At 48.4% G+C, this 27,998-nt stretch overlaps 1 protein-coding gene across 1 annotated transcript; it reads right to left on the reverse strand.

Moving 5' to 3' along the window:
• Positions 1–260: 260 nt before the first annotated feature.
• Positions 261–27,982, reverse strand: LOC140905428 (immunoglobulin superfamily member 2-like). Its single transcript, XM_073328765.1, has 10 exons — positions 27,937–27,982; positions 25,512–25,892; positions 23,837–24,250; positions 20,964–21,350; positions 17,866–18,246; positions 15,751–16,167; positions 4,755–5,168; positions 3,760–4,152; positions 2,946–3,353; positions 261–1,072 (listed from the first exon to the last, which is right to left on the reverse strand). Exons 1-10 carry the CDS (start codon positions 27,980–27,982, stop codon positions 804–806), a joined length of 3,510 nt encoding a protein of 1,169 aa, XP_073184866.1. The 3' UTR covers positions 261–803.
• Between the last annotated feature and the right edge of the window lie 16 nt (positions 27,983–27,998).

The following is a 27,998-nucleotide window of genomic DNA, read 5'->3' on the forward strand; positions in this document are numbered from 1 at the left end:
ACACGCTGTTCTGCCACTGTGCTTCCCTCCTGCCCTGAGGGGACCACTCTCTGAAAGGGGAGGGGAGTCCAGTCTCCAGGGCCCACTCAGATACGATTGCCAACAAGGAGGCAAACTGGTGGCAGCTGGAGTTGTGATTATTGATGCGAGGACTCCTTTCCCCTGAGACCCACCAACTCATCTCTCATAGACCATTCAAGCGTAAGTAGTTGGTAATGACTTTTGGCCCCTAGCCACTGACCACTGCACTAGAGCCAGCTAACGTAAGATGAAAGTTGGTCTGGTGGCTAAGGCACTGGACTAGGACTTGGGAGATGTGAGTTCAGGTCGCAGCTCTACTACAGCCCTCCTGTTGGACCTTGGTCAAGTCCCTTAGGCTGAGATTTTCAAAGTCGAATCTCGAATTTAGATGCCTTATTCCCATTAAAGTTAACAGGAATTAGATGTCCAAGTCCCTTTGAAATCTCAGCCTTGATCTCTCAGTGTCAAGGCTCCATCTGTAAAATAGGCATCGTACCTTCCTTTTTCACAGGGATTTTGTAAGGATAAATTGATTAATATTATGAAGGCCACAGAAACTACCATTATGGGAGGAGATCCACATAGGCACCTATGCAAGTAGAGAGGCAAGAAAGCTCCAGTCCCAATTACCTTAGCCATCCAATCTGTCTCCTATCACTTTCTTACTTTGCCACATTAAGGTGACTGAAGGAAAATTTCCATACATACATTTTCAAGGTTCAGAGCATATGATGCTGAACAGCAGCACACAGTCCCTTTCCCCCTGCATGCCACCTGAGCATTCAGTCCATTTTTTCCTCCTTCAGATTATTCATCTCTTCCTCCAGATTACTATGGTCAGAATAAGTGGGCTCAACATCTCCAGCCCCTTTCAAATCCACCCACAGCTCTTTTCCTTTCCTTTGATAGATCGATTCCTTGTGGGTCTGCCTGTTCTTGACATACAAGTAGAGGAGAGCAGCTATCAGGCCAAGGAACAGAATCAGGGGGTAGATAAGGATGAAGTGGAGCAGTGAAGGAGACGAACAGACCCTGGAAGAAATTGTTGACTCTGCAAAAAACAGAAAACAATTGAACACAGCAGCTAATTATACTTACTCCTCCTGCTGTTCAATATTCACAGCACTAATGGGGGATTATAGCTAACAGCCCAGTGGTTATGGCACTCACCTGGGTTGCACAAGACATGGGAGAACTACATTCATGTCCATGTTTTTCCTTATTCAGAGCAGGGGCTTGAATGTAGGTCTCCCACATCCCAGCTCAACCAATTGTGTGAGTCTCTCTTTCCCTCCTACACCCTTCACAATAAACTTTCAGGTTTGAGAAATCAGCAGTTTCCAACGATCTGCATAACACAGGCCACAGAAAGTCATCTCTGGCCTGCTTTAGCACCGATGGTCAGAATGGTCCCTTTGGTGTATTCCTGGTATCTTTGTTTGTTTCCTTTAGTTTTCCCCTTTATGCCATAAAACACCCAGGCATGCTGCTATAGGGTTGTTCATGAGTTTGGGGCTGTATATGTTGTTTTTTTGATCTAGGATTGTTCAGGAAGTGACTAGCCTGGAAGCCAATGTGGTCTAGAGAGTTAGGCAGGACCTAGGAGTCAAGCAACCTGATGTCTAGTCTTGGTGCTGACACTGACTTTCTGTGTTTCACTGGGAAAGTCACTTCATCACTCTGAGGCTCAATTCTCCCATCTGTAAAATGGGAGGAATTTACCCTACTCCATAAAAGTAAAAGTACTATATAAGAATTCTTCAGGCCAGGGAGTGTTAGCAGAGGGTCTAGAATTTAAGATATCATTCCTCTAGATCATAAATCCTGTGGGATGCATCCTCACCAGGACACACACATTTTTCGAGTGAATGGCACTTCCAAGTTTGTGTGCTTCGCTGTGAAAAATATCCAGTCTCCTGGAATTTTACGGAAATCAAAACACTGAGGATGCAAAACTACTTGGCAAAAATATATATCCAAATTCCATGGGAAATTTTCAGCAATTACTATTTCACTCAGCAACAACAAGGAGGGTTAATAAATAATCCACACAAAGGAACAGCTAGTGAAAGAAACATCCCAGTACAACAGAAAGCTAGCATCCAGTTACGAGGATGACTGAGATCCTAACCGCAGATGGGTGATGACAAATCTTCAGCACCTCCCTAAACACACTAAATAAGTTTGAAATCTTTGGTTCTGTTTATTCAGTTTCATTGCTGCAGAATCCCTCTGCATTTCCGAATTTTGTCCAGGCCTTCAACACACCCCAGTTTACCCCCCAAAGGAAGGTTGTTTCCAGTGGGGCCAACTATGAGAACAGACAGGACTGGAAGCATCACCATGAAAGCCTATTCCCAGAGGATTTCCAGGGGCTTTCTGCAATCTCTAGAGATTCGGATGACCACCCAAGAGTTTATCCAAGCTGAATGAAAGCCCTGATTTTTCTAAGTTTTTCCAAAAAAAAAAAAAAAAAAAAATGAGCCTAATGAGAACACAGGTTCAAGCTCCAAGATTCAGGTTAGGACTGTGAGGGCTTGATTTCACAAGGCATTGAGTGCTCGGTCCCAATCCAGCAAAGCACTTAAGCACAAGAATAGTTCTTTGGAAGTCAGTGGGGTTGTTCACATGCTTAAAGCTCAGCATGTGCTTAAGTGTTTTGCTGGATCGGAGTCAGTGCTCAGCACCTTGCAGGCCAAACCTGGAAACCCCCTCCCCTCCAGAGTTTGAGGTACCCAGCTCCTGGGTCTGGCCCACTAGAGAGCTAAGGGACAGCTGTGGGACTGAGTTCGGATCCCCCCTTAGTAAATTCCAAAACATTCCGTTCCGGGGTTTGGTTTGGGCCCCATCTTCACTCCTTCCCCTGCAGGGCTGGAGGCAAGGGAGAGGCTTTGGAAGGACTTAGAAAGTTGCTCATTGGTTACCTGCTGGAAGAATCAGCACAGTGATGTTCCCTGAGTGCCTTACACTCCTCTGATACCAGCCGCGCCCAGGGCCGAACACCCACAGCTCCCCATGGCACTGATAGTCCCCGCTGTCAGACACCTCAGGCCTCAGCAGCGTCAATCTGTACTGCAGCTCCCCAGGCCTCTCAAACCGCAGCCGGTTCCTGACAGTGCTGGTGGTGGCAGGGCCGTACTGAAACATAGAGCTGTGGTTCACACTAAATAACTCTTCTCTGCCTCCCCCGGTCATTCTCCACCAGGTGACGGAGAAGGCGGTGCCGCCGATGCCGGGCGATCCCAAGATGAAGTTGCAGTCTAGGTGGAGGTCCCCCTGGTTCTCTTGCAGCACAGCTGCTGAGCTTGCAACCTGCACCTGCAGGTCATCAGCTATCCCACAAGGAGAGAGAAGAGAGGCTTCAGGGAACTGGGTGGTTGTTGAACAAAAGCATCATGAGGTATATTTTCTGCTGGCAGGCACTCCTCCCTTCTTTTCTATTCCCTACATACCAACCAGCAGCACTCCATGCACTTCTGGCCCTCCCTCCCCAACATAGCTCTGCCTCCCTTCCCTGCAGCAGGCTATTCCTGCAACTGACCCCAGCACAGCTGAACCCTAACTTGCAGTCATCTCTGCTATTCCAGCTGTGCTCCCCTTTCCAGACCCTGCAGTGCCCCTCGACCCTGGCTGCATGGGAACATTGCAGAGAGGCAGCAGATGTTTGCTGGAGATGGGCAACGTCATATGCAGGGGAACTGGGAATGAGCCGGGGGGCGGTGGGGGGGAGAGCGTTACCTGGAGGCAGCGCAGTGAGCCTCGTGTACCCCGACACTTCCGACGCCCGTTGAACCCAACTGCCACTGCTGTCCTGCTGCCACTCCTGCACCTGGCAGCAGTACAGCCCTGCGTCGCCCGGCTCCACGCTCCGCAGTACCAGGCTGAAGTCACCGAAGGATGGGCGGCGAAGGTGCAGCCTCCCCGCCATCTTCTCCTCAGCATACTCCACCATGCCGTTGGCGTGGACTTTCACCAGGGTTTTCATCCCGGAGTGCTCCAAACCATGGAGCCAGATGGCAGAGAAGAGAGAGGCTGGTTGGGAAGGGCCCTGCAGGAGGCAGCTCATGGTCACGTCCTTGTTCTCAGTGGCTGTGATGCTGTGGTTTGTTTTTTCAACATGGAGTTTGTTCTCTGGTGTGGGAGGCAAGTGGAAGAGGCCTTCATTTAGGGACTGTGTTCCACAGCACAAAGAGACACACACAGGCTTGTTCGAGGCTGATCTGAGTCTCCATACAGTATGTGTGTGTGGGGGGTGGGGGGGGGGTTTGAGGGGCAAGGGGTCAGTGTGGATGGCCTGTTAAAGGGCCCCTGTTTAAGAACTGGAATCGCATTCTTTTCAGGGTTGATGGGAAGTCATGTAACTGGCTCCTGTGTGAGGCGCTCGGGGCTCCTTCTACTGCAAGTCCTAACTCCCACCCTTACGGCTCTAGCCCCTGCCTCCACAGCCCCACCGGCTCACTTGGGCAGGTGACCTCCGCACCACAGTGTTCAGAGGCTTCCTAATCGCTCACTCAGGGCTCCGGGCTGCAGGACGCGCCAGGCCAGGGAGAGGACAAGACGGGGGTTGGAAGAAGCAATCCCTGAGGGACCATTCCAGCCTGCATAATTGATCAAGGAAGGCCTTCCACCAGAGCTGTGTCTAGCATGAGCTCAGTACAGCTGGAGATCCAGCCTTTGCTTCTTACGGACATCCATGCTGTGATAAAGGATCCCTTCTAGGACAGCATAGTTACCGGAAACCTTGAACTCCAGCATGGTCTTTCCTGATTCCTTCTTTCCAAGTTTGTACCAGCCACGGTCTGGTGACCACAGCCACTCCTCTACCAGGCAGTAATACCTGCCACGGTCACCATGATTCACAGACAGAATATGCAGCCAGAACAGGTTGCTGGAGACCCTCTCACTGTGGAATTTCGATTTCTGTATAGCAGAGCTGAACTCTGCCCCGTAGTCCAGGATATTGCTATAGTTGGCCCTCACGATTTGCAGTGGGGCAGCATCAGCTGGAGAAGGCGGTAAGAAGTACCAGGTAATGGCTAACTGAGAATCCCTCTGGGTCAGTGATGTGACTCTGCATTCGATTTCTGTGTCTGCGCCACCAGAGATCTCCAGGGATCTATCTTCTGTGTTTACTCTTAGCTTGCTCTCTAAATCAACAGGAAAAAAAAAAAGAAGAATTTACTATGGCAGCTACCAGTACTAGAACACCAGCAGGAAAGGGATCGATTTCTTGAAATGATGGCTTACGAAGCCTTAGGAGAAGAGAAACTGGAGGGAACAAGTCTGAAATTACACATAAAAGGCTCTGTTCAGGTGTTAGAAACCCCGCATTCTGAAGGATGCCCGGCCCCAATTTCAATCTCCTTTCTTTTAGGAGTCCTTGCAATGTTTCGGTAATTAAAAAAAAAAAATCTTTGGACACGTTTTTCCTTTGCAGAACCCCCATGAGCAATCCTACAATAACAAGATGTGTGTCCAACTCAGCCTTCACAAGCAACCCTACAAGAATAAGCCTGCGCACACACGTTCAAGCACTCAGGAGCAATCCTACAGCAAACCAATCTGCACAGACCTACCCATCCGACCACCAGGGCTAAAGGAATGCACCAGTGAGAATCACAGAAGTCAGAGATAGAAGAACTCCATGGTCACTGTCAAAGGACTTGCCTGACTTGCAGCACCTCCTGCTGGCCAAGTGTGGCTCCGCAGCACCCTGCCTCTGTTCTTTCAGACCAGATCAGTCAGTTATCCAGACCACAGGAGTTCAAACATATACCACCTTTGTGGGGGCTAGTTTATTAACTCATTCTACAGAGGGTAACTTCTTTAGTTGCTGAAGTTCACAGCCACTCTGGGCCCATGAGTCCTGGGGCCAGTTTTCTTCCCTGCTCAGGAGGCTCTCACCCTCTTCCCAGAGCTGGCTTATACTTCAGACTCTCTCTCTCCTTAAGACAGGAGCTAGAGTTATAATTTAGGCCAGCTGTAGAGCCACAGCCAGCTTCCCCTCCAGCTGGCCCTTCCCCCAGTCAGTCCCCTTCACCCGCAGGCTAGGAGAGTTCAGCAGGCAAAACCTTCTGCCCCTGGTAGAAACCAAACATATACAATCCTCTTCCCAGAGCGCGTCCCAATTCACTGGGAAAGCACAGAGCCCTGCCTCGCCCACTCTGTAAGGCTCCTGGTCCTAGGCCCTTAAAAAAATGACAGCCTGGGTTTTCCCCAAGCCTTAACTATTTTCCCGGGACCATTTTCCTTCTCCCAACAGCTAGCTCTGTAGAGTGGATGAAGACCTAGGGAAGGCAAAGTCCCAGAACATAAGGGTCACACCACTGAAGAGGTGTTGACTGACCACTACAGGCCCTACTACCCTTAAGGGGACGGTCACCCTGTTACAGTCACCCAGCCAACTCCCTGCCCAGGCAGGATTGTTCCTTTCCAGGCATATTTCCCATACTTTAATAACGCCAATACAGTTTAGTTTTAAATTTTCTCAAGCGACGGGGCTTCCAGTCCTTCCCTTGGGAGACTGTTCTGCTATCTCACTGTCTGAAAATTTCCCCAGCCAGTTAAACCCATTACTTCTAGTCAGACCCCTGTGTACCATCCCAAACAATTCACCTGCCTTCTTGAGGTTTACTCCCTTCACACAGCAGTAGGTGGGCCCTCCAGGCGGCATTACTGGCATGGGATTGATGCACGAGCTGATAATGGAGGGGGACAAACCGGGAATGAAGATCCCACTGGTGCCAGTCCTCTTCGGTGAAGCAATGGGGCAGGGAGGAAGAGATGAATTAACACAAAAGTGCAGCTTTGGAAACTGAACAATGAGGGCCTTTCATCTCAGACAAACTAAAGAGTCTGCGTGGGTTTCACTAACACTTCCTGCCTCATCTGTCTGCCTTGGTTAATAACTAGAAATGTGGTAATGTGTTTCTGAATGTCCCTAGTCATTATACCTGGTAATTGTTCAATTAAGTGCTGAATGTCTCTAGTGCCAACAAAAGAAACATCCTAATCCGTCTTCAATTCTGCAACCATCTCCCACTGGAATGATACTGAGGTGTATCCTGCTAATGCAGTCTCTGTTTATGGGGCTTAGTTCCGATTGCATCACCTGTTGCTAAATCGATTGGGAAAGCAATAAAAAGCATGTGAACATGCAGGTCTCTCACGTAATCCTCCCATCCCCCATGCATACATACCCCACATCCTGCTTTCTAAAGGCCCGTTTATTTTAGATGGCAAGACTAGCCACAAAGCAGGGAGATCACATCTTTGGGGACTTTTCTCCTTCTCTTCTTTCCCTTTTCAGGCTCTCATTCACAGCAGGTGAATGAGGATATAGACAGCAGGTGCTGAGGATATAGAAAAACTATCCCATCCCAGAAGCTGCAGGGCTGGGTGGGTTGGACTGGGGAGTTGTTGCCTTAGAGTTGGGATCTGATCATCATTTTGGGGTGGGATTGAGGAGCTAGCAAGGGAGACTCTTTTGTCCATATAGATGGTTCCTGCATCCTGTCCTAGAGGCCCCCCCTTATGCATTCAACTGGGACACTATTCTCTTTGCTGGCCACCATGGCAAAGAGAACTGAATGGCATTGCCATATACTGAACATACAGAGGACTGCGGAGGACGGAAATTAGCTCTGGGGTCTTTAATCCCAGCTATGATGGTCAGTGGGATCTCAGGAGAAGCAGAAGAAATTGCCTGTGAAGATGTAGATGAGGTGCATGGCATTCAACATCCTGCCACCCTGGGAACAGGACAATTTTACAAACACACATGCACACACACTTCAGTGAGAGTCAGGAACGGTTGCATCAAGGAACTATTAATTCACGAGGTAAGAATTATGGCTCTGATCCTGTGAGGTACTGTGTCCCCTCAGCTCCCACTGATGTTACTGGGAGATGTAGGAGCTTGGCATCTTCCCCTATTCCTCAGGAGCAAGGCTTTTTGCCTCCTCCCTTCCTTCCCCACTGCCCTGAAGGCTCCTCTAACATCCCTCTCTACATCTGGTGTCCCCCACACCCTATCTTCTCCCAGAGGTCCCTCACTATTCAGAGCCCCCCCACATTTCCTCTTTCCTTTGGGGATCCCCTCAGCACCCCTATTCCTTCTCAGAACCTATGGACATTCCTTGTCTCCAGAGGGCCCCTCATGTATGCCAGCACCTCATGTTTCCCCTTCTCCTCTTCCTTCCCTCCGAGAGTTCCTCTGCACATCTCCCAGTGCCCCCCAAGAGCCTCACATTCCCCCCCAGCCCCACTGTGTGCCTCTCCCTTCTAAACCTAGGTGTTACAGCCCCTCAATTCTCCGGCCAAAGAGGAGTGTCTCCCTTCAGAGCTCATCGTTGCCGCTTCTTGACTCAGATAGCCTCCCTAACCCCTCTTGGGGCTTGGGTGGTGCCTCTGCCTCCCTCTCACATCTGCTAGCCAAGTCTCTCTTGCCTTTATCCCTGTGTTCCTTTCCCTATTCAATGCATCTGCATCCTCCCCTCCCCCTCAACTCTATGTCTTACTCTCTATTTCTCTCTCCCTTCCCCACCCCGCATCTCAAATCCCACTGGAGACATTAGCACATGTCGCTCTCAAATTGAAAACGCAATACACGGGGATCAGCCTCATAAATGTTTCAGGCAGGTGGAAAAGGCATGTTCCGCAGCCCGACTCTTTGCAGGCTGCCACGTCAGAGTGAGAACAGCAGCGAGGATTTGGGTCCTACTGTGACAAGAGTCATAAAGGGGTGATGGAAAGAAAAAAGACAGCTGCTTTAAATGGGGTGGCAGGATGCTTTGCTGCTCTGTATTTCCCAGCAGATGACATCTGTGCTTTGAAGCTGGGCTGTGAACGCAGGGACGGTTCTAGGGGCAGGCAAGCAGGGCAGCTTCTCTGGGGGCGCCAACTTCCGGGGGGTGCCGTACCACTAGCCTTCCTCCTTCCCCCTCATTCTTTGCTCTGCTCCGGCTGGCTGACCATTTTAACTCTGACTTTTTTGGCTCGACTGCTGAGGGGGAGGATTGCGGGGAGAGGAAAGAGGCATAGTTGCTAAAAAACATTTTCCACCCTGGCCAGCACAATAGCTAGGGCTGCTCCTGCGTGAATGCACAGAATGGCTAGGAAGCAAAGAGGAGCAAATGCATTTCTGTCTCAAGGGTCACCCACTTTAGTCATCTGTCCTGCTGCCATGCACCCCTCTGACTGTTCCATATCAGATCCCATGGGCTAAGCAGAGCTGAGCATGGGCAGGACTCGGATTTGACTTCATTTGTTTATTTCTCCATCCTTAAAATGGCACCCCTCAGAGCCAGCTCTGGGTATTAGCACAGATCTAATGCAGCATAGATTAACTCTTCATAACCTAAAACGGATTCAACCCCAGAACCTAACTGCTAAATATAACAGAAATGTCATTTGCCCCCAGCCCAGATCCGGAAGTCTTATTCTGTGCCCTGAAGGCCAAACACAGACTCTGCCACCGTCTAACTAAAAGTGGAAGGAAATTCCAGGGTTAAGAGGCATCCACTGAGAATACCTTGCCAGCAGGCTTTTAAATCTAGACTTGAGCACCAGCGGATCTCAGCTCTTATGGCAGAGCAGAGGTAAGGTGTTGCTTCCTCAGGAAGCTAGGACCCAAACCATAGGGCTTTCAAAATTATGCCACAGTCAATGGCATGAGAACACCTGCATATCAGAGGAAGTGGTGTGATGGCTTAATAGAGGGTGCTGTTCAATACTGAGTTAATTGCCTTAATCTCAGAGGAATAGTGAGCCATTTCTTAGATGAGACAAAGGCAAAGGCTGTGATATCACTTGTGGTCATTAAAGATACTAGGCTTCCTTATTAGAATAGGGCTATGAATTCCAGACTCCTAGCCTATTTATACAATCGCATTCTGATTCCATTTATTTCCACCTCCACTTTCAAAGGGTTACACTATTCTTCTTCATTTCTTTTCCTGAAAGGCTGTGACTTTTGTATCCTGCTGGTCAGTGTGTCGTGTCCCCTTCTGTGTCTGATCCACAGAAGATACCATTCTCAGCTCGAGAGACAGGCTCTTTAGCTCAATCTATAACAACTCATGGTTAGCTCTGAAAGTCCCTGGTTCAATCCCCTGTGATGGCCACCATAACTGTGGTCTCATAAGAGTAGGCTCATCATCTGAGATTCAAACTCCTTGTGGGCTTCAGACATTTGGAATAATCTTCCTCTAGATGGCAGCCTTGAGCATGGTAAAGCAGCTGCTTGTGACCCACACCAGAGTGGATGCTATTGCAGCAGTGGCAAATTGATTGTTGTATACAATTTGCAACGCACTCTGAGACCTTTGGAGACAAAGAGCTATAGCAGGGTCAATAATCTGAACTGAAAGAAGGGAAAAGATGTCTCACACTGTAACACAGATTCAGGCTAACCTGCATGGTGGTCTCAATCATAGAACATCAGGGTTGGAAGGGACCTCAGGAGGTCATCTAGTCCAAACCTCTGCTCAGAGCAGATCAATCCCCAACTAAATCATCCCAGCCTGGGCTTTATTAAGCCTAACCTTAAAAAACCTCAAAGGAAGGAGATTTCACCACCTCCCTAGGTAATGCATTCCAGTTCTTCACAACCCTCCTAGTGAAAAAGTTTTTCCTAATATCCAACCTAAACCTCCCCCACTGCAACTTGAGACCATTACTCCTTGTTCTGTCATCTACTACCACTGAGAACAGTCTAGATCCATCCTCTTTGGAACCCCCTTTCAGGTAGTTGAAAGCAGCTATCAAATCCCCCCTCATTTTTCTCTTCTGCAGACTAAACAATCCCAGTTCCCTCAGCCTCTCCTCATAAGGCATGTGTTCCAGTTCCCTAATTATTTTTGTTGCCCTCTGCTGGACGCTTTCCACATCCTTCTTGTGGTGTGGGGCCCAAAACTGGACATAGTATTCCAGATGAGGCCTCACTAATGTCGAATAGAGGGGAACGATCATGTCCCTCGATCTGCTGGCAATGCCCCTACTTATACAGCCCAAAATGCCGTTAGCCTTCTTGGCAACAAGGGCACACTGTTGACTCATATCCAGCTTCTTGTCCACTGTAACCCCTAGGTCCTTTTCTGCAGAACTGCTGCCTAGCCATTCGGTCCCTCGTCTGTAGCAGCGCATGGGATTCTTCCGTCCTAAGTGCAGGACTCTGCACTTGTCCTTGTTGAACCTCATCAGATTTCTTTTGGCCCAATCCTCTAATTTGTCTAGGTCCCTCTGTTTCCTATCCCTACCCTCCAGCGTATCTACCTCTCCTCCCAGTTTAGTGTCATCTGCAAACTTGCTGAGGGTGCAGTCCACGCCATTCTCCAGATCATTAATGAAGATATTAAACAAAACCGGCTCCAGGACCAACCCTTGGGGCACTCCGCTTGATACCAGCTGCCAACTAGACAGGAGCCATTGATCACTACCCGTTGAGCCAGATGATCTAAGCAGCTTTCTATCCACCATTCATCCAGCCCATACTTCTTTAACTTGCTGGCGAGAATACTGTGGGAGACCATACCAAAAGCTTTGCTAAAGTCAAGGAATAACATGTCCACTGCTTTCCCCTCATCCACAGAGCCAGTTATCGCATCATAGAAGGCAATTAGATTCGTCTGGCATGCCTTTCCCTTGGTGAATCCATGCTGACTGTTCCTGATCACTTTCCTCTCCTCTAAGTGCTTCAGGATTGATTCCTTGAGGACCTGCTCCATGATTTTTCCAGGGACTGAGGTGAGGCTGACTGGCCTGTAGTTCCCCGGATCCTCCTCCTTCCCTTTTTTAAAGATGGGCACTACATTAGCCTTTCCAGTCACCCAGGACCTCCCCCGATCACCGTGAGTTTTCAAAGATAATGGCCAATGGCTCTGCAATCACATCCTCCAACTCCTTGAGCACCCTCGGATGCAGCCCATCCGGCCCCATGGGATTCAAGATGAACTCACTGAAAACTGGGACCTTTCCAAAAATGTCAGGATGGGTTGTTAGTCCTAGCTAGTATTACAGCAGCCTGAGAGTGGGAGGGGACCTCACTTTAATGTGTGTGGCTTGGCAGTCTCCTCCCAGGAAATGTTCCAGAGAAACGGATGGGGGTTCAGCAGAGCTCACACAGGGAATTTGCTCACATAGCCTGCTATTAACAAGGGACACTTGATTCCCATGAGAGGAATTTTTGTTGCAACTCCTCTAAAGATCGTCCCCAAGAGGCAGCAGAGTGCTTGCTAAAGCCCCACCCCTTTTGCTTTAAGCTTCTGTCTCTCACCACCACATTGCTAAAGTTCAATTACTATAAAAAACAGACAGGCCACTTCCCTCTATAGAAAGATGTGAACACAAAAACAGAACCAATTTCAATTTAATTAACTAAGCAGAATCTCCCACTGATGGTCTCGTTTTTGAACCCTGTCTGCTGACAATGCACTTTCTGCTCTGACAAGCTGGGGAACAGCTGGAGTATGCAAAAGAACCTACCTGCTCTCGCTCTCTCTCAGACAGACAGACACACACACAGCAGCAACAGCACCACCAGAAGGGCATCTCTCGGGGTTCTGGAAGAATCCATTTGGGCAAGAGCTAGAAAGGAGCTTTATCCTTCTCTCCAGTAGAGTGTTAAGGTGCATTATGGGTAGATTTAAACTTCTTCTGAAGCAATGGGTATGGGCAACCCTAGGGAGGTAGGATGCTGAACTGTCAGGGCCTAAATTAGATATGGACGTAATCTGTTTTATAATCTAGCCTCCTCCTGCAAAGGAAGGATTGTTTCTTAGCCTTCATTTTCTAGGGAATTTTGCCCAGTCTCCGTTTAAAGTGTCCCAAACAATGGGGCTCCCATCTCCCACTTGATAATATTACTTAGCCTAGTAGGTTTCATTGCAAAAGTTTTTTCTGATTTGCAGCCTCCTTTTTCTGTTACTCAGTTTCATTCCGTTATGCCTAGCTTAATTTCCCTTCCCCAAGCCCCTGTACTATCCTCTCTGGTACTTTTGTCCACCAGATAGACTCATAAGCCGATGACTTTCTTACCAAAGCAGTACACAGCTAGCTTTCCAATCAATCCCTCCATCCCCCTGATCATTTTTGTTGTTCTCCGCTCAACTTTAGTATCTTTCCTGTACTGCAGTTTCCAGGAATGAACACAACATCCTGGGAGCATACAGAGCAAGCCTAGCCTCTTCCTGCTCCATGACCAAGATATGTCTGCATAAGTAACCTACAGCCTTCCACTGGTGTTTTTTGTGGCCATTTTAGATTAAAAAATTTAAGTTTGCTTCACTATCACCCCTTGTTCCCCTTCAGTGTTACTGTTTCCCTGGGTCCTCGTGCTCACTGAAAGTCTGTATTCCAGATGCAAACCAGAGAGTCACAATGGCCAAATCCTTGGGGAAAGAAAAGGGGCAGCAATGTTGGATGGTGGGAGCAATGATAGCCTCAGTTTGCCAAGCTGGGAATGAGCAACAGGGGATGGATCATTTGGTGATTACTTGTTCTGGTCATCCCCTCTGGGGCACCTGATATTGGCCACTGTCAGAAGCAGACCCGTCCCTTGGGTATGGCGAATCAGGGCAACTGCCCCAAGCCCTGCACTTTAGGGGAACCCGCGCTTCAGTAAAATCGTGAGGAGGCAGGCGGGGAGGCGAGCGGCAGGCAGACAGGCAGGAGAGGGATGAGGAGGCAGGCAGGCAGATAGCGAGGAGGAGAGCAGCAGTCGGGCGGGAGGGAGAGGAGACTACCAGTGGCCACCGGCAGCCCCCCTACCAGAACCTCCCCCTCCCTCTCAGCACCTACCTCCTGCCACGGATCAGATGTTTTGTGGCATCAGGAGGTGCTGGGGGGAGGGGAGAGGAGCGACGGTGTAGCGCGCTTGGGGGCGGGGGGGCGGAACTGGGTGGGAAAGAGGTGGAGTGGGAAGTAGTAGGGTGAGGGTGGGGCCTGGGCGGAGCACCTCCCCAGCCCCCGTAGATTAGAAACTCGGCGCCTATGTCCTGGGCCCAGCAGCCCCGTAGGAAGCACCCTGGTCGGAAGACAGGATACTGAGCTAAATGGACCTTTGGTCTGACCCAGTATGGCTGTTCTTGTGTTCTAAGAAGTTATGGACCTATAGGGAGTCATGGCAGTCGGGCTGAACAGGAGAGGACATATTAAAATACACTACAGCAAGCCCCTCAGTTATGACCGCAGAAAGCTCAAGATTTCAGTTCATGGGACTGCATTCCCTATTAGCCAAAGGCCAGGTCTACACTAAAAAGTGGGTTGACCCAGCTATGTAGCTTAGGGGTGTGAAAAATCTACACCCCTGAGGGACATAATTAAACTGACCCCACCTCCTGTGTAGACAGTGCAAGGTTGATCAAAGACGTCTTCCATCGACCTAGCTGCTGCCTCTCCGGAAGGTGGATTAACTATAGCCATGGGATAATCCCTCCTGTCCAGTTTAAGTGTAGATACAGCCTTAGGTTAAGTGGAAAAATTAGAAATAGTTCAAGCAAAAAAAGACTGATTTTTCGTGAACAGAACTGGTACTAGGAAATCCCCATGGTAACAGGGACACAGTCCTCGGCTTGGGCTTCAATGGCCTAGTGGATCAGGCCTGGACAGTCACTATGTATTCTCAAGGGGCCAGATAATTAGCTGCTGTAAGTTGATGTAGCTCTATCCATTTTGATGGAGTTACACAGACCAGCTGAGGATCTGCACAAGGAATTAAATTCACTAACAACATTCAATGGTCCCATATGGGGAATTTCAGTCTGTGACTTCCTACAAGATACTGGGAGACTCTCGAGAGATACGACACAGAGTACAGATCCCTATCAAAGTTCTGGTTACTGACAGAAAATCAGATATACAGATGCTGTTTAATCCAGGATGTACCATGACTCAGAGGGATCCTTCCCAGCCACTGGAGTCAGAAGGGTAAAAAGTACAAAACACCCAGATCCACTCAGCTTCTTTTTCACAAGCCATGACACCTCCCAAGTAGGCTATATTGACCTCTAGTGTATATAGGCTGGTAAGAAGAGAAGAACGTGTTGTGGATACATTGGACAAGTGGAGACTGGAAGGCTCAAGGGACTGGTAGTAGGGAATGGAGCTTTTTACATCCAAGTCACTGGTTCCTGTCCAACCCAAAGCAGTAGTGACCATATGGTAGCCATTCGGGGGCCTAGGATAGATATGTAGCCTAGAAGAAACCTCAGTAGGTCATCTAGTCCAGTCTAAGTATTATCTAGTGAAATGAGGTGTTCATGTTTCAGAATCTCCTCCACTGGCCCCATTTTGTGACAGTGTGAGCAGAGAGGCCAAAGACTGAATAGGCCACGGAATGAACTCTCACTTTGCCCCAGAGGTTAGGTTTAAAGCCCACCAGCAAGGCTGTGTGTGTGTGTGTGTCTCTCTCTCTCTCTCTCTCTGAGTCGGGGGGGAAGGGTGGGGAGAATCTTCAACAGCCATTCCCCACATTGTACCCATTCTATGGATAACCAGAGGCTTGCACTCACCAGCACTAAGTTCACTTTAACATGCGTAACAGCCACACTGGATGAGGCAGAATTAATACAAGCAGCACCTGCTGCTGTGGCCTTGGTGCATGATCCAGCCCGGAGGGATTCTAGCAGCTTTAGGACCATGGAGACAAAGTAACTGCTAATTACATTTTTGGATTTATGCAAGTCGCACAGCAAGAAGCTGCTCCGGAGGAAAGCATTTGCTGCAGCTCACCTGGTGGATTGACCTTTATCTCCACAACGTTAGACTTCACAGCAGCAGCTGCTGCCATCGCTGGGTGTCGTGCTTGCTGGCAGCTTCTCCTCCAGACCTCCACCTCACACCTGTACCTGCCCGCATCCTGCTCTGTGGCACTGTGGATTAGAAGTTCGGAGGAAGATGCAGATTTTGTGACTCTGGTCTTCCTCTGAAAGTGAGGTTGGGCAGCCCCCCACTCGATGGTGCCACAGGGCATGATTTTGACCAGCTGTTGATAACCATTAGCCTCTGGGATGGTCTTGAATTGCCAAGTTACCGATATTGGCACTTGGGAGACGAGATGGGTGGCAGAGACCTGGCAGAACAGTTCAAAATCCTGAGTAAATTTGACATTTGCTGTTCGGCTTCTCAGTGTGGCTCTCAAATTCAGACCTGTTAACAGGGAAGCACATCATTGGTACTGGGTTTGTAAGATTATAACAGAGATTGTACAGTCATTCTCCCTGCTTTTATCCCTTCACATGCAGCACTATCCTCCCCTGCCGGGAGCTGTTCCCACACTGATTGGGTGATTTGGGATTTAGCTGTTTATTTTACAAGTGAACTTCGGGGTCGTGATACTGGGAAACTAATAGCTCTGTCCTGATCATTATGTAGGAAGCATTGACCCAGCTTCCCTGCCATTCCACAGCTCTGATAACACACCTTGCTCCTTCCTTACCCCTCAATGCTATTTCAATCTGGGCTGCCCCGCGCTGTCAGTGTGCCTCCGTCATGACACAGAGCGCCCAGGCTATTCTGGATCATACAAACATTGCCAATACAATTCGATCCTGATTAAAGTCATCCATCCCCTGCTCTCCCATTCCTGTGCCCCTCAGTTCTCCGAATGCATCTCACTCCTGACGTGCACCTTGCTATTCCACTCCTGATCCCATGCGCAGCTCTGGCATTGTGCCTAAATCCTGAGCTGCAGCATCTCCTGCTATTCCAGGCTCAGGCCTGAGCTACACTTTTATACAGGCATAGTTGTGTGGATCAGGATGTGAAAAACCACATCCCTTAGTGACAGACCTACATGGACAAACCCCCAGAGCAGACACAGCTATGTCAACAGAGGAAGGCTCCTGTCAGCACAACTACCGTAATAGGGAGATGGCATTCCTGAACCGGTAGAAAAACTCTGTCAGCATCCACTGCGTCTACACTAGGGGGCTCTGCCAGCACAGGCTCCTCAATGTAGATAAAGCTTTGGGTCCCCCATGCAGCTCTGCCAACAACATACTTCAATCCTGCCCTGCAGGACAGTCTGGAATTCCATCACAGCTCTGCTAACGGAAGGGTCTGTTTTCGATTAATGCTAGGTGCTTCATTTTGCCAAGCACACTTTCCCCACTGACCATCCGCAGTATTTATTTACATATTTATTTCGTTTTTTAAAATGCAATGGCCCATCCAGTGCTACAGGCACCTAGCCCATACTAGCCCGTAAACTAAAAGTCTAAACTAAACTAGCCCATAAACTAAGAGTCACCACGTGGACAGAAAGAAAGGTGCCTAAATAGATCCACGTCAACCCAAACCCTCCTCAACAGCCAAACGGGAAAAAAGAAAAGGGGCTTGCCTGGAAAAGTTAACCAAACGAGGCTCTGGGGGGGGGGGGCAAAGAGTGCTCCAAAATCAAGGACCCCCCACCGAGAACTCTTGTAGTACAACTCAGCCAGCCCTTTTGTTCAGTTTCATTTCCATATACCATTGTGGCAATAGATTAATCCCTTCTCGTTTCAAGAAGCTGAGGATCCAAAAGGGTTCCTGCTGAGTAGTAATTGGTATTTACACAGTGCCTGGCATTCAGGGGTCTCAGAGCACGTTACCAGTGTTCATTGATAACCTCTCAAAACAGCTTGCATGGCGGGCAGGCAGGTTGTATCCCCCCATTTTACAGGTGGGGAAACCAAAGCACACAACTGTTAAGCGATTTCTCTGCAGTCACATAATATGTCAACGGCAAAGCTTGGAGCAGAACCCAGGTCTCTTCCTTCGCAGGCCCGTATTTTAACCAGTAGACCACCCTACCTATGATAGAAGGTCATCCAACTTTAACGTAAGGAAGGGATTCTATCAACTTACTGAGAGGGCTAATGGCTACTGATGTTTCCTGTGCCTGTTTCCAGCTCCTGTCCTTGGACCACTCTGTCACTTCACATTTGTAAGACCCTCCATCATCGGTGGCTGAAGTGTTGTAGATTGCCAGAGTGAACGTGGTAGAGTTCATCTTCTCTAGTCGGAGGTCCCTATTAGCGCTGCGTTCCTGGTAGGAGGGGCCTGGCCTCAGCATGCCATCCTGTTCCATCCCAACTATGTGCTCCGGTTGATCTCCGTTCTTTCGCAGGTGCCACCAATTCACCAAGAGTGGGCTTGTTGCTCCACTCACCTCACAGTGAAGGATCAAGGTGTCTCCTTCCACTATCTGACTTTCACCGCCGAGCACAGACACATGCATGTGGCTTTCTGTGAACAACAGCAGCAGCAATTATCTTTCCAAGCTAGTCAGGAGTATTCTCGTGACAAGGTAAATCTCAATGTAAAGGGTAGGGGGAGTTGTCCTGAAATTTGGAGCCATCTTTTCAGTACCCTGAAGTACATTTCTTTCTGCCAGTGGCATTCCTGGAGTGGTAGCATTAGGGAATGTGTCAGTGAATACACTCAGTTGGCAGAGTCTTGCCTATTGCATTGAGACAGGCAAATTCTGGGCTCCAGTGCGGACACATCGCGTCAGCTCTTCACCACTGAGCCAGATGCATTTAACTTTCATTTTAAAAGGGTTTTTTTTTAAAAAGACACAAGAAGAGTTGTGACAAATATATTAAAGAAAACAAATTATTCTCTTCAGGTTCTTGTGCTATGCCCATCACCCTGGCATTTGAGCACCTGTGGGTATTAAATAGAACGTATGAGCTGTCACGGCTAAAAGAGGCCTGCAGTAAAACACCTACTCCACACGTTTCAGAGTAACAGCCGTGTTAGTCTGTATTCGCAAAAAGAAAAGGAGTACTTGTGGCAATTGTGGCACCTTAGAGACTAAACAATTTATTTGAGCATGAGCTTTCGTGAGCTACAGCTCACTTCATCGGATGCATACTGTGGAAACTACAGAAGACATTATATACACAGAGACCATGAAACAATACCTCCTCCCACCCCACTCTCCTGCTGGTAATAGCTTATCTAAAGTGATCACTCTCCTTACAATGTGTATGATAATCAAGCTGGGCCAACTGTTGCAACAGTTTCCACAGTATGCATCCGATGAAGAGAGCTGTAGCACACGAAAGCTTATGCTCAAATAAATTGGTTAGTCTCTAAGGTGCCACAAGTCCTCCTGTTCTTTCTACTCCACACGCCAGCTTTTACCTACATGTCACAATGCATGTAGCACCCTCTGAGGCGAGAGCAATTGCCTCTGTTTAAAGAGCATGGGTGAACTGGAACAGAAAGTGAGGTGTCCTCTGGAGAAGGAGCTGAGATAATAGGGAAGGACAAGTCGGGCCAAGCCATGATGAGGGAAAAGTAGTCAATACTTGCAGACACACCAAAGGATGAAAAGGAGTAAAGGGTGCATCCCAAGCACAACTGGATGGTCAAAGCAAAATCAGTCAGTCAGATACCTCTTTTCACCTAGCACAGTTGCAAAATTCACACAAAAAGAAAAGGAGGACTTGTGGCACCTTAGAGACTAACAAATTTATTTGAGCATAAGCTTTCGTGAGCTACAGCTCACTTCATCGGATGCGTGCATCCGATGAAGTGAGCTGTAGCTCACGAAAGCTTATGCTTTGTTAGTCTCTAAGGTGCCAAAAGTCCTCCTTTTCTTTTTGCGAATACAGACTAACACGGCTGCTACTCTGAAACCAAAAATTCACACAGCATCATTGTATGAACAAAACCAAGTAATACAGAAACAGTAAGAACTCTTCTAGCTTGGATATTTTTCTAGAGTGGACTCCTGACTTATATGTGCATGACCTTCATTATTATTTGTGTTCCAGTAGTATTAGAAGCCTCAATTAAGACAGGGGCTTCATTGTGCTCCTGTGTGTACGTACACACACGTACACACACATACACACACGCACACAAACAGCGTAAGAGACAGCCCCTTCTCCAAAGAGCTTCCAATCTAAACAGGCAAATGCAGGGTGAAAGAGAGTAGTATTATTGTCCCCATTTTACAGATAGAAAACTGAGGGACAGAGAGATTAAGTGACTTGCTTAAAGTCACTGCAGCAGAGCAGGGAATTGAATCCAGATCTCCTGAGCCCCAGTCCAATGTTGTAACCACCCCTGACAGTTTATTCACAGGAACACCATGGTGATGGTTGTCTCCTTTGCAATGTTGGGTAGAACAGCATGCCATGGTAGGAGAAGTCATTGGGAGTGTCAGTAAAGCTCATTTAGCCATCCAGGCCTTAAAAAAAAATACTGCAGTATTCTACTATAATAGCCCCAACACGGCAGTATTAATACTGGAAGCTGTCCGACTTTGGACCATTACCATGTAGGCTATTGTAGCCAATGCTTAAAGCGGTTTGCGAAAAGTATGTGTATGGGGTGGGGGGAATGGGGTGGCTCAATCTGGGAGCAGGACCTTTGGTAAGACAGTGCTTAAAGTACATCTCTCAACAGCCCAGCTTGACCTGAACTTTCTTTGGAGGGGCGGAATCTGCCCTCTCCCCCCACATCTCCCCACATTTTAAGCACTAATTGTACCATGCATAAGCATAGGCAATAAAAAAGGCAGTAAGTAGAGAGCCCTGATGAAACTGGGACTGATCCTACCAAATGTAGGATCTCAGTCACCCTGTGTGCACAGGCAGCTGCCTCAGAAGAGGTGGTGGAAACTGCAAGAGGGACTGTAGGTGAGAGGGAAAAGACTCTTATGCCTACTGGAGAGAGGAAGCAGGTCATCTGGACACTCTGTGGAGGTGACCCGGTGAATTGGTGCAGACAGTGAATTAGAGCGCACACTTCCCTTGCTACAGTAGAAATGTTACGTGTGCCAGTGTGAATACCTTGGTTTCTATCACTGTACCGAGCACTATAGCCCACCTACCCCTTTTGGGGGACGGCTTACTTGTGCCAAGGCAGGAGGCCAAATAGCAGTGGAACCCAGACCAGGGACCTTTTTCAGATTTCACTTAGAAGAAAGGGCATTTAGTTTCACTGACCTATTGGCATCACATTGACATCAATGTCTGACGATGTCTTGAACTGGGTGGTGGAAAAGCCTGTGGAAGCCTTCTCCATCTCTGAAACCTTACAGCTGTATGTGCCTTTGTCTTTTAACTCCACCTGGTATACTTTGAGGATATACAGTTCATTGCTTTTCTTCACCACTTGGAGATGTCCCAAGGCAGCTCTCTCTTCATACTCCTCCTTCAAGGCCAGTACCCCATGTGGGTCAATCCTAGCTACTTCTACTCCTTTGAAGAGCCAAACCACTTGGAACCATCGGTTTTGGCTATTCTGGGCTTTCACAGAGCAATTTACCTGCAAGGGCTCCCCTTCTGCAAGGGAACTTTCAACAGCAGCAATATTAGCTTGGAAATCTCTGTCTGTAGAAAAACAAAAGCAAGGCAAGTGTATGTCAAGAGGCCCTGTTCAATCATCCCTTCCTATTACTAGCTTCATTGGAGTCAGAAGGGACCTCTATCAAATGGGTCCTTTAGTCCATTTCCTTTGGATAAGATTCTCCCTTCTTGGAGGGCAAAGTATTTTTAGGTCTAGTACAACGTAGACCAACTTCCATCCTTGCTGAGGCATCTCCCAGGAATTCTTAGATTTGAACCAAAGCCCCAAAAGGTGATTCAGGACAAGATTTTAATAGAAACTGGTCACTGCTGAGTGAGCAGGGAATAAGATCCCCTACCAAACTCCCATGCATGGAACTAATGAAATCAATGAGAATTCTGCGCAAAAATCAAACGCAGAACATATCTCTGTCTGTATACTGGTCGCATTTTTACATGACCATTGCGTTGACTCCTTAGATTAATACTACACAGACAACACCTAGCTCCAGGGGAAATACCATACATTATCATCCAAAGGTAAAAATACAGTAACTCCTGAGATTTACAGCTGCTTTAAGTATTTATTGCAAATAAGTTATCCTACAGTTTTAAATGTTTGGTTCATAAACAATTCAAGAAGAAACATCCTGATTCCTGCACATATGCTTGGTATTCCCAAATATTGGCTGAATAGTTTATAGGCATAATGAGATCTAGAGGCCTCCACGTTCACACAATGGTGTAAACTGTTCAGGTACCTGGGTGATGAGTATAATACACTAATCTAAGTAGAATAGAATTCTCAGCCTATAGGGAGTTTCAAAACTCTTTACTTTGACTAATCCCTATTCATGAATCATAGCATGTGATTGGTAATTGAAGTTACGTGGTATTGTTTCTGCTTTCTGATTGGATGACGAAACTTTAAACAGGAGAATAATGAAAAGCAAATATTCTTGTCTGCTATGAATGTTCATATGAACTGCAGCTGTTCTCCAAACAATGGTGCACACAAAAACCTCTCCTATGAATGGGAACGAGGGGTACAAACGTTGTCAAACCTGCCAGCCATTCCAAATTAAAATCTATGGTCATGAAGAGAGAATTTTTGCAGTGTTTGACGGGTGCACAGCATGGAATCTTGCCCACAGCTTAATGAACTGTTTGAACCATTTAGCTCAGTGGGTTTCAACTTGTGGTCCAGAGACCTCTGGGGTCCTCAGACTGTTTCTCAGGGGTCCGCAAAAAGTTGTTACCATATAACAGTGGTTTTCAACCTGTGGTCCGTGGACCCCTGGTAATGGGTCCACACTTCCATTAGAAATTTTTTAGGTGTCTGCAAATGAAAAAAGGTTGAAAAACACTGATTTAGCTATTTGTTTCTTTGGTTTCCTGTTCTGAATCAGGGTCTTTACTAGATGCCAGCTTCCTTTACCCCACACTCTAAAACCCGATCTTTCCTCTCCACCCAGGCCACTAACTTTGGCCCAAACCATGGTCATTTCTCACCTCAGCGATCAACATCCTCCTTTCCTCTGGCCCCCTTACATCTCAAATCAGCCACCCTTTCCCAAAATATTTCTGTGATAGCCTTCCTTGTGCACCGTTCCCACCACATCACTTTCTAGTCAGACCTCTTCACTGCATCCCCCGGCTCGCTCCAGCTCCTTGTCCTCGCCAGGGCCAGTATCCTCCATTAAGCTCCTTTCTCTCTCACTGCTTTAACTTCCCTACCCCACCCCAGGCCTAACCTTCTGCCTTTGCTCCCTTCCCACCTTCCTCCATGCTACCTCTGTGCTTGCTATAATCCCCTTTGTCTTGGTCACCAATGCCTCAATGCTGTACCCACTGCAGTCAATGGGAGTATTGCCTACATTTGTATCTGGGAAGGTGTTCGTGTTGCCAACTCTCACAATTTTATGAAAAGTCTCACACTATTGGGTGTTTTTAGTGGAGTCAGGTGATTATATGAGAATCTCAGTTTTCAATTAAAAAAAACAGTGTTTCTAGCCCTCATGGTTGCAGAGAAAAGCTTGAAAACTTGAACCCTAAAGGCTCAGATGCCCAAAGAAAAATAAGAACCCAAAGTTTGTTTTAAAATGTCATGATTTTTAAGATGATCTTAAAATTTGTCAGGGATTAACTAATGATGGGAGAGTTGGGCCAGGCAATATTGAGTCATCCCTCCCTTAAGCACTTCTGATCATCACACACAGGATTTGTGTACATCTGGAGCCATTCTGTCTCCTGTCTAGAGCCCCTGTCAGTCAAATGTTACAGGACCTAGACCTTCAGAAATCTCATTCACATTAATGCTGTTGTGTAAAATGACATTTTGTGCAGTGGCTTAATGACTGGGTGGATGAAGAGGCTTTAGAGACACACAACAATCCTGACTCTCATTTACATAAAAGGCATCTTTGTAGAAAGGGTAAGCACGAGTTAGGATCCCTCTGCAGTCCCTAAGATGGAAGCGGAGGTATTTTATAACGACAGTGCGTCTCACCAATGGGCTGTATGCATCTTACCATGGCTTCTGATGGTCAGCGATGTCTTTTCCGTTTTTTTCCGAGCTATGTCTTTCCAAGTCCCATCAGGATCCTGTATCCACTCAACCGCCTCACAGTACACTTGGCCCTGGTCAGAGGGCTGCACTCTGCCAATAGATAGCTTGTATGTGGTGTCCCCAACCTTGTCCAGCCGGACATCTGACAAAAACCTCTGCGTGTAGGAGGAGCCCGGAGTCAAGATGAAATCCTTGGACAAGGAAAGGATCACCATGGCCTGACCATCTCCTGATCCCTGGAGATGGTACCAGGCAACAGAAAGGTGGGTGTGTTGAGCTGTGGATTTTGACACCTCACAGGTGAGCTCTAGTGGATCTCCTTCCACTTGGATGAGGGCCTGCGGTGTCATGGTGGCGGAGAGGGTGTCAGGGATCACTAAACACAACAAAAACACAGCCATGCTGGTCACAAGTGGAACAACTCTCTGTCTAGACATAGATACCCTGCTTATCAGCCATGCCCTCCTCCTGGTGCAGGGATTTCCACTCTGTGGCATTAGCAGCTTTCACTGCTGATTGCCACCGATACATAAAGGGGCTCAGCACCTGGGTGGGCAGAGCATGTCTCCTTTGCTGCAACGCTCTCTTGCGCCCTCTTCAGTCAACGTGAGCCAGTGTTAACTGACTCCAAAGAGAATCAGGTGTAGGCCAAAGAGTATGGGCTGGTACACCCCAAGGATAAAGGGAAAACGTGTGTGGAGGAGGGGGAGGTACCCCAGAGGCCCCACCAAAGTTACCACAGAGCATCTCCCTCTAGGGAATGCTGCACTGTCATTTACATAGGAGAGTTCAGAATAAGGCGTTTTCTTTTGCCTCTCCCACCCAGTCATGCTTCCCCCTCCTAGCTCTCTCCCCGCTTCCCAAAGATGTCTCTTAGGATGGTCACCCTTTCCGGAACATCTATGGGCATCCCACGTATGTCAGAGTGACCCTGTGTCCTATCGGCATGGCCTAAAGGATGCTGAGGGTCAGTTTTGAGGGCCTTTGTATTCATGGAGATGTTCTGATGTGATCTGCTAGAGCTCTGTCATGACTAGGGGTTCAAGAAATGAGGTGTGGAGAACACGGCTCCCCTTCCTCAACTAATAGCAGAGCGGCAGCTCCCCTTCCTTTCTCCTTTTCTGGCTGGGGGGGGGGAGCTCAGCTCCTCCTCCCTACTGGAAGTGAGGATTCACCAGGAAAGGAACATGAAGTGGGAGCCGCTGGAGGGGTTTGTGACTGGCTGAGGGGTCCCCCGGGTGGAGCAGCAGCAAAAGCCCCAGATGGGGAAGAAAGAAAGGCCTAGCTAAGAGACCCTATTCACCTCCTCTCCCAATACCACACCATCTGCCCCTTCCCTTCAAGGAAGAAGACACCTGTCCCTCCATCTACTCTGAGGAGGTGGGGAGAACAGCCATCTGATGTCTCTGTGCTTTTTAGACCCTGCACTTCACTGGCCTCTCCCTTTACTAAATGGGATGCTGACATACAGGGTTTCACTGCCAACTTGGGACCGCCACAGCTGGACAGCGTCAACAGCAAAAGAAAAGCAAAACCTGAACCGTCCTATCTCGCCACCCTCACCCAGTGCCTCAGAGCAGCCGATAGAAGGTGGCCGAATGGCAAGTGTGAGGCTAGCAACCTTCTCTAGTTCTTACCTGAGAGGTTCATCTTGGCGCTGTAACTCCCGAAGTACCTCTCGTCGGTGGTGGGTGTGTGGCACTCATACTCGCCGGCATCCCGATCCTGGAGCTCCGTGATGTGCAGCAGGGCAGAGTCCCCCTGTACCCTCTCTACATAGATCTCTCCACTCCGCACACGCTGGGTGTAGATGGCGTAAGGGAAGGAGGGATCCATGGTGCTGATAATCTGCACTTCCCGCTCTGGGGCAGAGGGCAGGTAAATGGACCACTGGAAATTCTGCTCTGAGGGCCCCTGGTAGCCACTGACCTTGCACCAGATGGTGATGTGATAACCTCTAGCCCGGTAAAGACGTCCTTTCTGAACCAGCACTACTCTCTGGCCAACGCAGAGGCCTGCTTATGAATAATGAAACAGCAGTAGTGTTATGCGGCAATGCAAGTTCTTCTAGAGGCACATCCCAAAAGAGGGGATTTGGGATTTAAAAATACCTGGAATCTGAGTTGTAGAAGTGGGGTGCTTGCAGTCACAGGCTTAAGTCACTTGTGCATTTACCACAATTGCGAGAGTATCAAGTATCAAGTATCAGCGCAACTGTCATTTACAAGTGCGGATACCCAGGTGGCACATACAGCTCCAGTGACTGCATGTTCAAACCGAGAGCCTCACATTTTAAGGAATGGCGTCCTTTTAATGATTATTCTGCCCACCTTGGTGCTGCTTAGATCTCTGTTTGGAGGGGAGAGCAGAGTGACATGGGGTTGAGATGGATGCCCCACAGTTCTAATGAGACCAAGTGGGGCCAGTTCAGAGGAGAGCACCAAAGAAGATAACAGGTTTCAGTAGGGTCTTATGAAGAGGTTAAGAGAACTGGGCGTGATTAGCCTGTGAATAACACAGCTGGGGTGAGTGGATATCCGAATTTCCTATCAGTATCATAAGGGATGTTAGAAAGAGGGCAGAAAAAACTGATCTCACTAGCCAGCATGCACATCTGATGGGCTGCAAGTGCAGTGGGGGATAAGGCTGGTTTGCCATTAGAAAAACAGCTATAGGAACATGTCAGGTGATGAGCCGTGCCAAAGGAGGCCTCATCAGAGCAGACAGATAAGGACATCCCAGCAGAGGTGAATAGTCTGCAAGGGCGGTTCACCCCTCAGCTGTATGGCCCATCCTCCTTCTGTCTGCATGGGGCCTGAATGGAGTGGGAATGGGAAGCAACAGGGTCATCTACTCAGCTGGTAGTTTTTCTCCCCTCATTACAAGTGGAGTTCACAGAGCAAGTGGTTTTAATCTACATTTTATTTGAGAGTCCCAAAAAGGGCTTGTCTACACAGAGACATTGACCAGAATGACCATTAAGTAGATTACACTAACCCAGAGAAAGATGTTTGTATTCTGGAACACAGTGTCCACCTGGAGAGTTATATCAGTATAACTACAGCCCTTATAGTCACACCCTGCGCTATACTGGAATAGCTTCCCTTGGAGACAAGCCCTTAGTCTCCTGAGTAAAGTACAAACAGCACCATAAGCAAAAGGACCAATAACAGCAGGTGCAGCTCCCAAGGGAGGCTGTGGGCCAAATTAAGTTGGGATGGAATTTATGGTGCAACATGCAGATCCAGTGTAAGCTAGTGATAAATGGGGGTATGCAGTAAGGTGATGTAACGTGTGCCAGTCGGGCATTCAGCAGTTGTACAAAATGGAGTGAAACAGGCAGGAGTTTTTGCCATTTATTTTGGAGAGATCGTCATCATATTAATCAAGGGCCAACCAGGAACAAGGCCCCATTGAGCTAGGCACTGTACAGAGAGAGTAGTAGGGGGTCTTGCCCTGGAGTGCTTCCAGTCCAAATAGCCAAGCCAGGGCAGGGGAAGGGCTGTCATACACAAGCAGCGTGAATGATGGGATGGCAGCAAATATCATGTTAGCGCCACAAGTTTTTGGTTTGGCTTTTTCAGTTGGGAGGGGACCAGGTAAATGGACAGAAAAGGGAAGGGAGCGGGAACATTGAAGGGGGAGATCAGGAGTAGCTCAGCCAGGGGAGCATAGCAAGAGGAAGCAACTAAAAGGAGAGTGACAGAAAGCAGCCCCACCTGTCCAGGCTAACGTACCTCCACAGTGCTCTCAGCACCCCTATGGGCCATGCTAAGCCACTGACATGGGGGCATCTCTGTCCACGACTGAGCCCTAGTGCACCTCATTGCCAGCTCAGTGGCCAGCGCGACAGAGAACCCCAGATACACCCAGAACCCCAGGGGCTGAGTCCCCTCCCTGAGAGGAGCCAAAGGAGTGGGTGGCTTTGATGAAAATCAGAGAAGGGGGATGGATGGCTTGCACGTCTAAGCCCTCCCTTTGGCCTTTGCCTACACTCCCTCCCACCCCCACCCTCTCAAGTGCTGAATGGAGAGGAAAGCCAACAAGCTCCACGACACTCACCGAGGACGAAGAGAAGCAAAGCGGCCGAGCGCTGGACAGACCCCATTACAAACAGGTGCAGA

The sequence above is a fragment of the Lepidochelys kempii genome, chromosome 1 (genome assembly GCF_965140265.1).
Source record: "Lepidochelys kempii isolate rLepKem1 chromosome 1, rLepKem1.hap2, whole genome shotgun sequence".
NCBI classification, from domain to species: Eukaryota; Metazoa; Chordata; order Testudines; family Cheloniidae; genus Lepidochelys; species Lepidochelys kempii.

Bases quoted from the DNA above. Each gene is read 5' to 3' on its own strand.
- LOC140905428 (XM_073328765.1), bottom strand. From the start codon at position 27,982: ATGGGGTCTGTCCAGCGCTCGGCCGCTTTGCTTCTCTTCGTCCTCG. The intron at 16,168-17,865 runs GTAAGTTGATAG...CCCTGTTAACAG, and splicing joins AGTAGCCATTAGCCCTCTCA to GTCTGAATTTGAGAGCCACA. The intron at 5,169-15,750 runs GTGAGCTGCAGC...CTGTTGATTTAG, and splicing joins GATAAAGGTCAATCCACCAG to AGAGCAAGCTAAGAGTAAAC.